This window comes from the organism of the source record quoted next, assembly GCF_019968955.1.
Source record: "MAG: Porospora cf. gigantea A chromosome Unknown PgA_NODE_633_length_13379_cov_382.189, whole genome shotgun sequence".
Lineage (NCBI taxonomy): Eukaryota > Apicomplexa > Conoidasida > Eugregarinorida > Porosporidae > Porospora > Porospora cf. gigantea A.
The window spans coordinates 1-13379 of NW_027151808.1; the positions used below are offsets into that span (position 1 = coordinate 1).

Sequence of the window (13379 nt, forward strand, 5' to 3'; positions counted from 1 at the left end):
CTCACACGCAAGACCTCCTGCTTTCGCAAGCGTTTCCCCCCCAAATCCTTGACATAGGGATTCAAACTTGCTCCTTCTCAGTTCACATGTTCATCATGACTCAGGCAGGTGGTGCATGTACGGTTTCATCTCAGATACCCCCCTTGAATGAGAGTGTCGTGGTCCATCCTGTCAAAGGCACTGCCTCTCACACGCAAGACCTCCTGCTTTCGCAAGCGTTTCCCCCCCAAATCCTTGACATAGGGATTCAAACTTGCTCCTTCTCAGTTCACATGTTCATCATGACTCAGGCAGGTGGTGCATGTACGGTTTCATTTCAGATACCCCCCTTGAATGAGAGTGTCGTGGTTCATCCTGTCAAAGGCACTGCCTCTCACACGCAAGACCTCCTGCTAGCATGCGAACTTGCTCAGTTCACATGTTCATGACTCAGACATGCGGTGCATCTCATAAAAAAACTCAATTGTCACAGAGACCCGAATTGGTCGCATGAAGTTGCAAATGCCGTTTTGTCCTCTGATCGCCAATAGACTTTCCTGTCCAATTGTCTTTGCTCAAGGGGCAATATCAATACCCAGGACTCTTTGAGGAGGTTTGATGATTGCTAGTTGAAAACTAAGCCATTTCACGTTCAGAGCTGCTTAGCTCTGGCAATTTTTGAGGCCCTAGGGGCCAACGAAACTTAATATTTCGCCGTTCAATCATCAAAGCAGCGGTAAGACCCTATGCTATCCATTCGCTGCGGCAGACAGGGCACAACGCTGTCTCACAGCTTCTATGGAGAACGTGACCACACGAACTGGATGACAGCGACGCTTTTGCGAGTCTGGCAAATTTCGGCCTGTCCGTCATTTGGGGCTCAGTCCACTGTTTTCGGTAAACACTCATGGCTCTCGTCTGCTCAACTGTCCAATCAGTCCAGCATACAGGGCATTTGCTATCAATGAAAGGAGCCGTCCATCGCGCTCCAAGCTTCCAGGAGAAGAGGCCATCGCTGAAGGCTTCCGCCTCCGCAAGGTGTGATGTCGAGGCAGCAATGGCACGGTGAATCAATTGACCTAACAACTCCGTTCCGATGGAAAATCGCTCATCGTAATCGGCACCCGCCAGGGGAAGGAGACTGTTCAGTAGCTGCAAGGATGGTGGGCTGGACCGAAACATACGACCATTCATGTCCACTCTTGCTCGGAGGTCGCAGTAGCTCCGGTGGCTGTTTGTAGATGTTGGATGCAGGGCCAATACGCTTCCGAAGGTTGCTTCGGGAGCGAAAGGAATCCTAGCATCGGGCCACAAAAGGTGTTCCACCACTGCAGAAGCGAAATCTTTTGGTAACTGAAGCCCGTCACGAATAGAGGTCGCCAACATACCTTTGTCGCCAACATCTCTGTTGACGCGCTCTGGCAGAAGCCGCAGTACAGATACGTCGCTAGCGTTGAGAGCAGCAGCAGAGTCTTGACAAACCAAAAGCGTTCGGCGGAGGTGGTACTCAATGTGGAGTGCGACTAGTACTCGAAAAAGGGTCCAAAGCTCCTTGGGACACCTGCCGATGTCCTCCATAGTGAAGATGGACAGGGCTCGAACGGCATCCTCGACAATCAGATGGCACTGGTTCGCAAGGGCATCAGTCGTGATCACCGGCCCCAACTGCGAATCGTAGCGTCGCTTCAAATGTGCTACGGCCGAAGCCAATTGTTGTTGCACTCGTTTTGGGGCCTTCGACAGATCCAACAATCTCCACACGTAAGGAGCGTGGTCTAGGCATTCTTGGGCGAGAGGGTCTATGGTGTATACTCCCGGACACGAGTGCTGATCCAGCTCGCCGAGGAGCATATTCGTCAAGGCGGCCAGGGGCATAGATTCTATAGACTTCCGTCCCCATATCAAATCGAACATCCCAGGGCAGGATGCAGTCACGTGATGAGACCATGCTGAGTTCTCTCCCTCATCTATGAGCAGTATGTCGTGAACCCAGTGCACGCAACGCTGAATGGTGCCAACAACACGCGCCACAAGACACGAAAGCTGCTGGGAATTGACGGGAGTGTCGGCAGATCGTAACGTGAGGAGACGTCCAATATCTCCCCACAACGACCTCTTCGGAGGTGGAACACCTGTCAAGTCGAACAGTTCTTTGGTCGATGCAGGAATGTTAGACAAAGGGACGATGCTGCTCCGAACGGTGGAGAGCGAGATACACGACTTAGCCCGGTCCAAATGCAGAGGGATGTCGCTGACGGTGTCCCAGACTGAGTGCTCCGGGTACGGAGGGGACGTCGCTCCCTCGAGGGTTCCCTCCGCCTCGGGAGGGGCCTCATCGCCCGTGATGCGTCGAGTAGCACGTCGCTCGTGCATAGTCGAGGCCTGACCTGTCAACGAGGCGAGCGCCGCATAACGAAGATATTGGCTGTTCGACAGGAATCTGGTGTCCAGTCGCATGAAAATGTGCGTATTCTGCGGTATGGTCTGCATGAACATATTTTCTGAGAGGATGAGCACAAGCATAAAAACCGTGAAAACCGTGATTCTAGAAAGTTGACATATGTCGGACACCAACCTGAACTCGGAAGCCGTAGAGCCGACCCACACGTCTAGCAAAGATCTCGGCAACGAGGCCTTCGCTCACGACGACTACGAAACCGCCATCAAACACTGGAAGGATGCTCTGCGTAGCGTGGAGTACTGCTTGAAGAAGGGGCTTTTCGACGATTGCAAGGACAAACAGGCCGAGATCGACGCTATGAACCTGAACATCCTCTCCAATATCTGCATGGGCTACCTGAAACTTCGAGTGAGGAGTCATCTCATATTTTATATTCTTCACCTGTTGTCTGTAGGGGTTTGGACATTCGATTCCAGCAATGGAGTCCATGCATCGAGTTCGGAAATCGGGCTCTAGCTGTTGACAAGTACAACCTGAAGGTTCTCTATCGCATAGCTGAAGCCCAGTTTGGGGCTTGTGATTACCAGAATTGCGAGGAGACTGTGTTTCGCTTCGAGCTGGCTGGTGGAGCCGAGTCCCTGGTCAAAAACTTCAGACTCAAACTTCGCAAAGGTACCAGAGATTACAAAACGCGATCGAAGCTCGTTTCCCGCGCAATGCTTGCATCGGAGCCGGATCCCTTCTGGCGTAAGGTGTGGAATGCAGTGGTGTATGTGCTTCGCTGTCGGTGTGCGCGCAGATAATCTCTAAATTTGGATGCTGCCCCCTGAGGACTTTACTAGAGTGGCATCGTTGGAAGCCCGTTTAAGGGGCTTAGCTGAGAGTTTGAACTATGATCAGAGATTTTGTAAGCAGCGGGATTATTGCGAGGCGATAAAGATTTTTTGGTTTTGATACCTTACTGATATTGCCTCAGCGTCGGTCTCCTTTCCCACAATTGCCGTCATTGGTGCACAGAGTTCAGGGAAATCGTCTGTCTTGGAGGCTATTGCCGGTCGCCATTTCCTTCCTCGCGGTCATGGGATGGTGACCACTAGACCTCTACGAATTCATCTGGAGTGCATTCCTGAAGAGGACGACACACCGAGCTTTCCAGATGACGCAGAAAAAAGGATTGCAGCGTCAAGTGTCGGGGCTGGCGAATTTTGGCCAGAAGAAAGTGCAGAGGTATTCCTTGGAATTCTTTTATCTCCATCTTTATTTTTATTATTATTTCATTTTATCTTCCCTCCGTTCGTCATCTCATGCCTGACAGGTTAACGGCGAACTCTGCTACCAACTTGACGATGTGCGCCGCGCCATCGAGGACAACATGGAAAAGCATGCGATATCGGATGTGCCGTTACTGGTGAAGGTATGTTTTTTTCTTCTTCGTCCTTTTCTGTTGTCCAATATTCATTGTTTTTCGATTTCTCTATTAATTTCGATTTTAGCTCTACCTCCGAAACTGCATTCCCTTAACGCTGGTGGACCTGCCTGGCCTCACTCGAGTCCCCCTCAAGGACCAGCCCTCGACATTACCAAGCACTGTGAGCACATTTTGTAATGTATTCTTTTTTTCTAAATGTTTATACTTTATAACCGTAGATGAGTATGTCTTCGTATTGTTGGAAGCTAACCCCGTTCAGATTTACGCGCTCGCCCGTGCAGCCATTGAGCCAGACAACGTCATCATTCTCGCCGTCTCCTCAGCAAACTCCGACATTGCTAATTCAGAAGCGATTCGCTTGGCGACGGATGTTGACCCCCAAGCGTCTCGCACAGTGGGGGTCTTGACCAAGTGCGATCTCTTGGAGGACCCCTCCCTACTGGTGCACACGCTAGGAGGTCGGGGTGTTCGACTGCCACTTGGGTAACTACCGGAATGTGCAGAGACACAGGTTCCACTGTGTGGTGACAAGGGACCCATGTGACGAGGAGGAAGAGGCCGAAGTCTTCAAACGGGACCAAAGATTTTACCCCGTAAGTCTCCTATGAGGCCCTTTCAAATTGTCGCAGTACCGATCCTCCACTGGCATTCCGGCGCTCCGTAGCCGCCTGTCCAGCATTTTTCGCCGGCATCTAGTCGTCCACCTCAACGATTTGCGTTCTCCTATCAAATCGCTGAGAAAGGAACTATCTGGTTGGGTACTAGGAGCCGAAACGCTACTGATCGAGGGCCAGAAGTGCGCATTTTTGCAAGTAACGCTGCTTTCGGTAGATGTGGATTTAAATTTTCCAGGTTTTATCGTCAGTGTCACAAGCGTTTAACGGACTCCTAGAAGGGTCAGCCTTTATGCACGAGCGGCTTATCGGAGGCGCTCGAATCCAACGTTACTTGTCAGAGACTTTCCCGGCCAATATTGCCAAAGTGGAATGCCTGACTGAGGTGACTGACGAGCAACTACATGTAATGCTCTGCAATGCCAAAGGGACATCAGTGCCAATGTTCATTCCCGAGCGGCTGATATCCGCTCTTGTGGCTCGCGACGCGTATCTACTGGAAGCAGGCGCGCTAGATGCGGTCTCTACGGTGCACAGGGAGCTGGAGACCATTCTGGACGAGGCATTGGAGACTGTGAAAGACCTTATACGTCTTCCCAGCACTAGGAAGAAAATTCTGAGTGTAGGCAGACACACCATCAGAAATTTAATTCCCGCGACTGAAGCGATGGTTGCGAATTTATTGAAGATGGAGAGGTCCTTCGTCAATTTGGCGCATCCACAGCTCAACAAAAATTCCTTAGCGAACCTGGGGTCGCTCCAAAAAAGGTGGGACATATTTATTTTTTAAGGAATTCTTATTTAATTACACCGTCATTTGGATTTTAGCGGTTCAGTGCGCCCCTTACAATTTTCGCCATCGGATTCCACCGTAATGCGGGTCATAACCAAGGACTACTTCTCGCTGGTTAAGTAGGTTTGCGCATTTTGCTTTAGCGTTGTTCCTCTTGTTTTTCAAAATTTCACAGACAAAACCTGATGGACTCGGTTCCGAAAGCAGTCCACTGCTTCCTCATCAATGAATCGAAGCGCTCGTTGCTTCCTGCGCTGATCCAAGATGCCTACACGCCGGCGGTCACTGCCGTGTTTGAAATTGAATATGAGGCCGTGATTGAGGGTCACAAACGTCATGCAAGGATATCTCAGCAGCTCCTCGACATAGACTGTGAAATCTTCTCCCTTGCCAGAGAAGTTATTGAAAATGTTGTTTGAAGTTGCCAACGCTCCCAGAAGCCCTCAGGGCTGACATGATATGCCGAATTGCCATGAAGGGTGCGCTCTTTCGGCTTGCCCGCGGATTCAATTTGCAGCACCCGTGGGAACCCCGGAGCCTATTACCTTCAGCACGCTGTGAGAACCGGTCGCTAGTCGTGTTCAGCGGCAACTCCAACGTGGGGCTCGCCCGAAAGATTTGTGGCCAGCTGAGCGTGCCGTTGGGAGATGCGACAGTGAAACGATTCGTTGACGGTGAGATCAACCTGCAGTTAAAGTCCTCTTGTCGTGGAAAGAACGTGTTTCTTATCCAACCCACGAGCCCTCCGGTTAACGAGAATCTGATGGAGCTGCTGCTGATGATCTCCACGGCCCGTAGGTCGAGTGCGAAGTCGATCACGGCACTGATTCCCTACTATGGCTACGCGCGACAGAATCGTAAACTTTCGTCTCGCGTGCCCATTTCAGCGGCCGATGTGGCTCGGATGCTGGAGGCCATGGGCATTGACCGCGTGGTCTCCCTTGACTTGCACTGCGGACAAATCCAAGGGTTCTTCAGTCCTCGAGTCCCCGTTGACAACCTAGAGGCCGGCGCCATAGGACAGGACTACTTCGCCACAAAGGGACTGAAGAACGTCGTTGTGGTGTCTCCCGACGCGGGAGGAGTTAACCGTGCACGACAATTCCAGGAGGGCCTGGTTCGTAGTGGTCACACGGACTGCGGCTTCGCTATACTCGTGAAGCAACGCAAGAAAGTTAACGAGATTGAACGCGTGGACTTGGTTGGCACCGTCGCCGACGCCGATGTAATAATCGTCGACGACATGATCGATACTGCTGGAACTCTTTGCGAGGCAGCTCGAGTGCTACGGAATGCGGGTGCTCGGCGAGTATTCGCTTTTGCCAGCCATGGCGTCCTTTCAGGCCTAGCAAAAAAGCGCATCACGGAAAGCCCGCTGGAAGAAGTGGTTGTGACGGACTCCATCGAGCAAGACGCATCTGACTGCCCCAAGCTCACCACCCTTAGCGTTGCCGCGCTGCTCGCCAATTGCATCCAGCGGATAATATCACGCGAATCGATACTCAACTTGCAGCACAAGTGAGCGTATCTTCTCGGACCCTCGCGGTGCGTATCTTCTATGACACTATGTGATGTGAAATGTACGGAGCGCATATTCATAATACGTAGATATCGAGCGAATGAGATTGCAGTCACTGGTGGCATGTGTCCTCGCCGCAGGACGCATGACCCTACACACCAACTTCAGCAGAGAGCTCCAATTCGATTGTGCGTATGGCGACCCTGTGAACTTCACGTCCTTGCCCCTGGCCGGTAACAACATCGCGGCGACTGCCTCGTTGTACTTGGAAGGAAAAGTATGGAATTAATCTAGAAAATAATTAAATGTAGAATGTCGAAAACAATTCATTGAAGGATATTTCTGCGATGTCGTCGATTATTCATAATTCTTTCAGATTTCTGTCGAGCGAATCGGACCTGTTAACGAAACCTGCAACATCACATACCCGGATTACAGCTCTCTGGTGCACGTCCTCTCTGTGGCAGCTGGAGCCTGGGGTCTGCAAGAGCAAGTGCTGCTGGCAACCAAATACGAAGTGAGAAACATTAACGCCCAACTGGTGAGAAATTAGCATTCTCCCTGTTAAGCAACCTTCTCCAGCAACTTGAGCTCCTGGACCCATTGAACCCCGATGTCAAGCCGTTTGACGAAATTCCAATCGTTGTGGCCCAAGTTCAGTACGTCCCTAATTCCATCCATCAGCTTTTCAGCGTCGCTATCCACAGCACCTCTGAAACCTCAGTCGTGTTGCAACTGCACGACCCCGAGATAGTTGGCGCGTTCGAGACAGACGAACCAGTGGTGGTGGGTCTCCTGGCTGCAGTGCCAGGAGAGTACTATTTCGAGGACGGCACTGTTTTGGAAGCGTTCACGATGAACGGAGAGGACGTCCATAAGCCTACTTTAACAACGTCGAACTTCGTCAAGTACTCAGGCGCAGCTGCAGCCGTCTTCGCTTCCCACTCATCCAACGATTTTAGATGTGAGCGGCACAGGGCGCAGCGACCCAGTCCTACTCTCCGCTTTCCAACCCTCAGGTGCGTTCGGCCTTCTATCCAAAACTTCCTGCGCAGACCGTGAGGAACCCCTCACTGCTGACATCAATGTGATTGCCATACAGACAGGAGGAGCTAGCCAGATGTTCGAGCAGTACCTCATTGACCTGCCTTCAGTCAGCGTTCCCGAGGAATCCGACTACCGACTGGCCATGGTCATAGTGGGAAGCGGAGGCTCCATGGTAGGCATAGCATTCGCATACAGACGTATTTATCCACCGATGACTGCGCCTCAAGCTCCTCGTACTGATGATTCCGATACATAGAAATCTTTTTGGTAATTTGCCTATGCGACACCCACAACCTACGGTGTCTCCGCTGAGGAAGATGAAATCTGAAAGCCCTGATCGCGAACTAACGCAGCTACCCCTGGCGCCAGCACCGCCGGTGCCTCCTCCGCCGTCACCGCCTTCTAATGAAATTCACGCCTGTCCGTACTGCGACACAACATGCCGTGATCGGAAGAAACTGTTGAACCATCTTCAGAACTCCCACCCCCAACTTATTCCGAAGAGCCAACCCTCGGAAGCACCTGCGAATCTGAAATGCGATCAGTGTGGCATTGTGTGCCGCTCAGTTCTCAAACTGCAGAAGCACATTGAATGCAGTCACCCCGTCGAAACTTCATGGACGTGCCCAGTGTGTGATACTCGGTGCTCATCCCAACAGCGACTAGCCAACCACATGCGAACCTCACATTACAACTCGAAGAAGTGGAGAGGATTCGAACCTTGGTACCCCTGCCCCTTCTGCACAGCTACTTGGCTGCCCGGACTTGACGAGGCGCTTGCCCACGTGTCGCTGCACCAGGACGACCTACGAAGGCGCAACAGGGCCGCCCTGCGTTTGCGGAAAAGTCTAAACAATCGACCGGCATTACAATTTGTTAACTACAAGGGAGTCGAGAGGGCCGCGTGTTTTGCGTGTGGTATAGTCATCGCTGACATATTGGGTCACTTCCGAGAAGCACATGGCTTTCGCTGAACAGGTTTGGACACAGCCCTCTTACGAGGCCACCAGGTCTGTGAATGAAATAACAGATTTCGTGTGAATCTGCTTACGTTTGGAACTTCAAACTTGCTAGCAGTACCTGTGGAGCCGACATCTGATGGAAACGCCTGATCATTTATGTGCGTGTGACGCTGCGACACAAACTGTTGATCCGCATAGACTCTTGAACCATCTTCAACACTCGTTTGCAGTCATGAACACTCGCGGACGAAGGTAACATCCAGTACCCCACGTGATTAGCGTGCGTTGTGCCTAGAATAATTCCCAGAATAGAGAATGATTTGCGACCCGAATGCCGCCTTCTTCGGCTTTATGGGCATTACGCTGGCTACCGTATTCTCCAGTGAGAGTGCATGCTGAACCCCATACAGACGCCGGCGCAGCCTACGGAACCGCGAAGACTGGGACCGCAATCGCGTCCCTAGGTGTGATGCGCCCTGACATGGTCATGCGGTCGATCATCCCAGTGGTCATGGCTGGTATTCTCGGAATCTACGGGCTGATTTTGGCTGTGGTAATTGCGCAGCAGATGATGAAGAGGGAGACGTACTCCACCTTCGCTGGCTACGCTCATTTCAGTGCTGGGGCCTGTCTGGGTTTCTCTGCGCTCGCTGCAGGATTGGCTATTGGCATTGTGGGAGACTGTGGCGTCCGTTGCAACGCTGTGCAGCCGCGCCTGTTCGTGGGCATGATGCTGATACTGATTTTTGGGGAGGCGCTTGCCCTATATGGAGTCATCCTCGCTATCATCGTCGCTGCGAGCAGCGGTGGCACTCTATGTACCTCGTGGATGTCCACTGTGTAGTCCTGTTCAACTGACGGATCCGCCACGGAAACATGTTTGTTCATTCTTTGTACCAATGTACAATAAAAATCTTTCACAATTTGATGAACAGTTTGATTCATTCTTTGACTTCGCATCGCTGGTCTCGCCATCGGCAATAAGTCAACTCTGTGCAACAGTTGATTGAGAGTCGTGATGAGCACTGCTTCGATTCAGAACACACCTGACAATTCTCCAGTCGCGGGCGGGTCGAGTCCCATTGACATGACCGGTTGGGAAGCCGTGCGCCGTTGCAGTCGTCTTCATTGCAGGGCGCGACATAGTCTTTGCATGCGAAAGTGTGTATGCAGCTGCTCGCAATGCCTTTACATGTGTTACTTGTCCAAATGCAGTCGTCATTTGCGAGGCAACACCGTTGGGACACACGCTTTTCGCATACTTCATCCGCTTGGGGACACTCCGAACATCGGAAGCCGACTTGCTGACATCCCTGGGCCGCGCGGTGGCAGTCGGTCCAGGAGCAGTTCCATTTGTTTAGGTCGGAACATGTCGTGGAATCGCAGGTGGCATCCCCTCTGTGACATGAGTTATCGACCCATATGCAGTTATTGGCTTCACAACAGGACCGTGAGTTCTGGCGGCATCCTTTGGTGCAGTCCACGCACCGGCCAGAAATCCACTGACACGGGTACGCCCACTGGATACATCTATCAATGTCTTTCTCCTCGCACATGCTGAGAGACGCCACCACCAGCGGCAAGAAACAGAACATCGATATTTTGTACTTTATGGGTGTGAAGCTCCTACTTATTAGTGATCCTTTGATTTGACGTCACACTTACTACTGAAAATGGATTCTACGTCTTCCTTCCATCTCACTTCAGACCTTTAGAATTCACCCACTTCTTTCAACTACGTGAGTCCCAAGCCGAGTCGGCCGGGTTCCATGTGTGCACATGAAGTCAACCAACTCCTTGCCGCCGTATGTGGTCGTCGCCGATTACGGTGGCTGAGGTACGTCACCTTGGGAGGACAATCCTGGATTCTCCACGAAGTTTATTGCCGTCAGATGCAAAGCGGAAGCCGCGAATGCACGACGGATGAGCTGCTTCACCGGCAGCGGGTGCTGACCTGTCAGAATGTGACGGGCTGTCTGAGCGCAGCACAAAGGGCCAACAATGCGCGCAACCAGCGCTTCGTGGCCGGAGATTTCTGCCGTGGCAGCTGTCATGGCCTCCAGAGTCTCCTTCAAGGCACCAAACCGCTTAGGTCTGCGGGCCCGACTGCAGAACTTCAGCAACCGGTAGATTTGGTCACAGGTGGTCGTACTAGAGTTAGTTAAGTACTCGGAGATTTCCTTGTGCGCGTCCTGGTAAGCGTGAAAATAAAATACAAGACGAACCTTTCATCCTAGAATCGCAACCTACGCAAGTCTCCTGCCCAACTAGGTGAAACTGTATCAATGCAGGTATCCAACTGCAAGCCCTCACTAGGGCCTGCCTTGTCAACCGGCTCCGAGGGGCGTCCTGGGCATGTAGGGATAGAACGTCCTGAGTGATGCGGTCGTACAGGCAAAGAGAGCTGTTCACCTTCAGGGCGTCCTCCTCCAGAAGATCGAGTACGTCTTGCGTCCTGCTTACTTCCCAGCATGCTTTTTTCATGGGACTTTCAGACACAGGCTCAGACCGGCAACGCTTTCTGTGACGGAAAACCGAGTCCGTTTCATTTTCCACGCGCGACATCTCTCCTGGCGGCTCCAAATTTCCACCTGCGTCACGATGCTCAGTAGATAGCTTGCTGTCAGGCCTCGAAGTGTGAACGATCGTTTGTCCAGAATTTTTGACACCACGTCGAGCTGCAGATTTTGACGTCGAGGTCGTACTCCTACTTGGGGGTTCCACTACTGTCGCCTTGAAAGCATTTCTGACTCGTCTGGCGGACTTGGATGTTTTCAAACTCCTCTTCTTGGGTTCAGCTACAGTCACCTTGCCGGTATTTCTGTCTCGTCCGTCGAAGGTCAAACTCCTTTTATTTTCCTCTGGCGGGTCAGGGCTTCCGCTGCTCACGCTCAAATGCGTCAGAGTGGACGGCCCGGAGCTCTCTGAGCTGCCCCGCCCCGAGACGTGAGAGATCGTGGATGTGTTCTGCAATCGACCTCTGCGTTGAGACCTGCGGACCCGGACGATAGTTTGCGAGGACTTCAGCGATCTCCTTCCATTCATCAGAATTCGTACTATATGCTGCATACACGAGTGGGGTACACATCAACGGCCCTGTGGTTTTGACTCCCGCTTCAACGTTGTATACATGGCCTCCTTGATCCACTGGCGACCTCTAGCCTGAAACAACGGGCCATCCTGCTGCACGAAGAACAAAACGTCGTCCAAACTGTCGATGAACCGCCGAAGGTCTGTAAGGTCATACACGACCTTGGTTAAATGGGGATTCGCCGTCTTCATTGACTGCTCGTAAATCAAGCACATGGCTGTGTGGAAAACCGCAGCCTCTCTCACCGTGTAACGCGTCTTGAAGACTGTCGTACTGGTAGTAAGTTCGGCTCGCCACATCCTTCGAGAACTGGATAATGACAACGCACCTCAAGCCAGGAAGGCCCATTATGAAATCACGATTATCAGAAGGAATTCTCCATATGTCACTATCACTGCACCTCCTCCACAATCACACGACTTTTAATTGCTTCGACCTTCTCTCTCAGTATAGCAGTGGTTCCCAACGGAAAGACCACGGGCTCTGGGTTCCTGAAAAGCCTAGGGTTTGCAACATCATAGTTCCGCAGGTACTCCGTTGAAACGCCCTGCGGCGTGCCACTGATGACCATAACGTCCACGTTTGACCCGCTTCCAAGGTCGTTGAAAACGCCGGCGCGAATCGCGTCGGCCGCCAATACCTTCCCTTCGTCAACAGTCAACCCATCCCGATATCGTCGCTCCAGCACCGACATCGCGTTGAGGCTGCCGCTACCCATAGCACAGAACGGCATACGGTCAGTAGATCCGTGAGGATGGATCTTGTAAAGATGGGGCCCAGCCACGTCGACTCCGCCCAGAACAAGAGCACAGCCAATGTGGCCCTGGTGCTTGAAAAGCAAGTCTGAGAGCCGGGAAAGGACGGTTGCGACTCGAGGCTGCTTGCCCGTAGCTAGTCTGTGAAGCTCCATGTTGGCTCGCATCTGGTCAGTCGTATGCTCGAGGTCGGCGGACGTGCCAGCGCCAGCACAGAAGATGTTGTCAGCGATTTTATGTAGCTTCTCGCAGTTCTTGTCTGCGACAATAGGCCCTTCAGTAGCCCTGGTGTCCGCCGCTAGGACGACGGAGCCACCACAAATCAATCCGCAGATAGTGGTTCCAGTCTTTCTCGTGGGTGGCATCTTAACGCCTTGCATACACACCAACTCATTGCGCTTGAAGTTGTCGAAGCAAAAGCCCGATCGCTCCTCGGATAGCGCCTCAGTGTAATCGTAGCTAGCCATCAAAATCGATAATTCAACCATGACTCATAGATCTAAGTGAGGCAGCCAAAGAGAGAGTCGCAGCAATGAAACCAAATGCAAGACACACTCTCGACTCAACCCTCATTTGCCCCTCGCCTCTCATGCGTTGTCTGATTGGACACGTGTCCCATGTATTGCACGTATCGTCTATATGGCTGCACTGCTGTCGTTAGGACCCCACATCTCAACGGCACCCCACAATCCGAAAAATGTACGACGAATAATCTCACATCACTAACATTCATCATGGTTCGCGCAGCTTCTTCTTCTCTCCTCGGCGCCAATACCGGCAAGACATCTC

At 52.0% G+C, this 13379-nt stretch overlaps 8 protein-coding genes across 17 annotated transcripts; 4 read left to right on the forward strand and 4 right to left on the reverse strand.

The window, feature by feature from the left end:
• Nucleotides 1–723: 723 nt before the first annotated feature.
• Nucleotides 724–2502, reverse strand: KVP18_004654 (uncharacterized protein; the record flags this gene model as incomplete). Of its 2 annotated transcripts, none has more annotated exons than XM_067957495.1 (1): nucleotides 724–2502. In XM_067957495.1, one exon carries the CDS (start codon nucleotides 2500–2502, stop codon nucleotides 724–726), a length of 1779 nt encoding a protein of 592 aa, XP_067807210.1. The 2 variants fall into 2 exon arrangements, with proteins under 2 accessions (XP_067807210.1, XP_067807209.1); XM_067957494.1 differs by having other exon boundaries at nucleotides 724–2469.
• A 37-nt stretch (nucleotides 2503–2539) lies between these two features.
• KVP18_004655 (uncharacterized protein) lies at nucleotides 2540–5635 on the forward strand (the record flags this gene model as incomplete). Of its 4 annotated transcripts, XM_067957496.1 has the most annotated exons (4): nucleotides 2540–2788; nucleotides 4662–5191; nucleotides 5252–5335; nucleotides 5392–5635. In XM_067957496.1, the coding sequence occupies 4 exons, from the start codon at nucleotides 2540–2542 to the stop codon at nucleotides 5633–5635; spliced, it is 1107 nt and encodes a 368-aa protein (XP_067807211.1). The 4 variants fall into 4 exon arrangements, with proteins under 4 accessions (XP_067807211.1, XP_067807214.1, XP_067807212.1 ...); XM_067957497.1 differs by lacking the exons at nucleotides 2540–2788; nucleotides 4662–5191; nucleotides 5252–5335; nucleotides 5392–5635 and adding exons at nucleotides 3537–3599; nucleotides 3696–3794; nucleotides 3874–4296; XM_067957498.1 differs by lacking the exon at nucleotides 2540–2788 and having other exon boundaries at nucleotides 4716–5191.
• Nucleotides 5636–5688: 53 nt separating this feature from the next.
• KVP18_004653 (uncharacterized protein) lies at nucleotides 5689–8038 on the forward strand (the record flags this gene model as incomplete). Of its 4 annotated transcripts, XM_067957491.1 has the most annotated exons (4): nucleotides 5689–6734; nucleotides 7174–7276; nucleotides 7318–7699; nucleotides 7728–8038. In XM_067957491.1, the coding sequence occupies 4 exons, from the start codon at nucleotides 5689–5691 to the stop codon at nucleotides 8036–8038; spliced, it is 1842 nt and encodes a 613-aa protein (XP_067807206.1). The 4 variants fall into 4 exon arrangements, with proteins under 4 accessions (XP_067807206.1, XP_067807208.1, XP_067807205.1 ...); XM_067957490.1 differs by lacking the exon at nucleotides 5689–6734 and adding an exon at nucleotides 6881–7012 and having other exon boundaries at nucleotides 7112–7276; nucleotides 7318–7797; XM_067957493.1 differs by lacking the exons at nucleotides 7174–7276; nucleotides 7318–7699; nucleotides 7728–8038 and having other exon boundaries at nucleotides 5689–6738.
• Nucleotides 8039–8060: 22 nt separating this feature from the next.
• KVP18_004652 (uncharacterized protein) lies at nucleotides 8061–8756 on the forward strand (the record flags this gene model as incomplete). The annotated part of the gene is made up of 1 exon (XM_067957489.1): nucleotides 8061–8756. The coding sequence occupies one exon, from the start codon at nucleotides 8061–8063 to the stop codon at nucleotides 8754–8756; it is 696 nt and encodes a 231-aa protein (XP_067807204.1).
• A 303-nt stretch (nucleotides 8757–9059) lies between these two features.
• Nucleotides 9060–9588, forward strand: KVP18_004658 (uncharacterized protein; the record flags this gene model as incomplete). Of its 2 annotated transcripts, XM_067957504.1 has the most annotated exons (2): nucleotides 9060–9126; nucleotides 9155–9588. In XM_067957504.1, the coding sequence occupies 2 exons, from the start codon at nucleotides 9060–9062 to the stop codon at nucleotides 9586–9588; spliced, it is 501 nt and encodes a 166-aa protein (XP_067807219.1). The 2 variants fall into 2 exon arrangements, with proteins under 2 accessions (XP_067807219.1, XP_067807218.1); XM_067957503.1 differs by lacking the exon at nucleotides 9060–9126 and having other exon boundaries at nucleotides 9214–9588.
• A 979-nt stretch (nucleotides 9589–10567) lies between these two features.
• On the reverse strand, nucleotides 10568–11309 carry KVP18_004656 (uncharacterized protein; the record flags this gene model as incomplete). Its single annotated transcript, XM_067957500.1, has 2 exons — nucleotides 10568–10936; nucleotides 11058–11309. 2 exons carry the CDS (start codon nucleotides 11307–11309, stop codon nucleotides 10568–10570), a joined length of 621 nt encoding a protein of 206 aa, XP_067807215.1.
• A 522-nt stretch (nucleotides 11310–11831) lies between these two features.
• Nucleotides 11832–12183, reverse strand: KVP18_004657 (uncharacterized protein; the record flags this gene model as incomplete). 2 transcript variants are annotated; one of them, XM_067957502.1, is made up of 2 exons in its annotated part: nucleotides 11832–12052; nucleotides 12081–12183. In XM_067957502.1, 2 exons carry the CDS (start codon nucleotides 12181–12183, stop codon nucleotides 11832–11834), a joined length of 324 nt encoding a protein of 107 aa, XP_067807217.1. The 2 variants fall into 2 exon arrangements, with proteins under 2 accessions (XP_067807217.1, XP_067807216.1); XM_067957501.1 differs by having other exon boundaries at nucleotides 11832–12134.
• A 43-nt stretch (nucleotides 12184–12226) lies between these two features.
• On the reverse strand, nucleotides 12227–13057 carry KVP18_004659 (uncharacterized protein; the record flags this gene model as incomplete). Its single annotated transcript, XM_067957505.1, has 1 exon — nucleotides 12227–13057. The coding sequence occupies one exon, from the start codon at nucleotides 13055–13057 to the stop codon at nucleotides 12227–12229; it is 831 nt and encodes a 276-aa protein (XP_067807220.1).
• Between the last annotated feature and the right edge of the window lie 322 nt (nucleotides 13058–13379).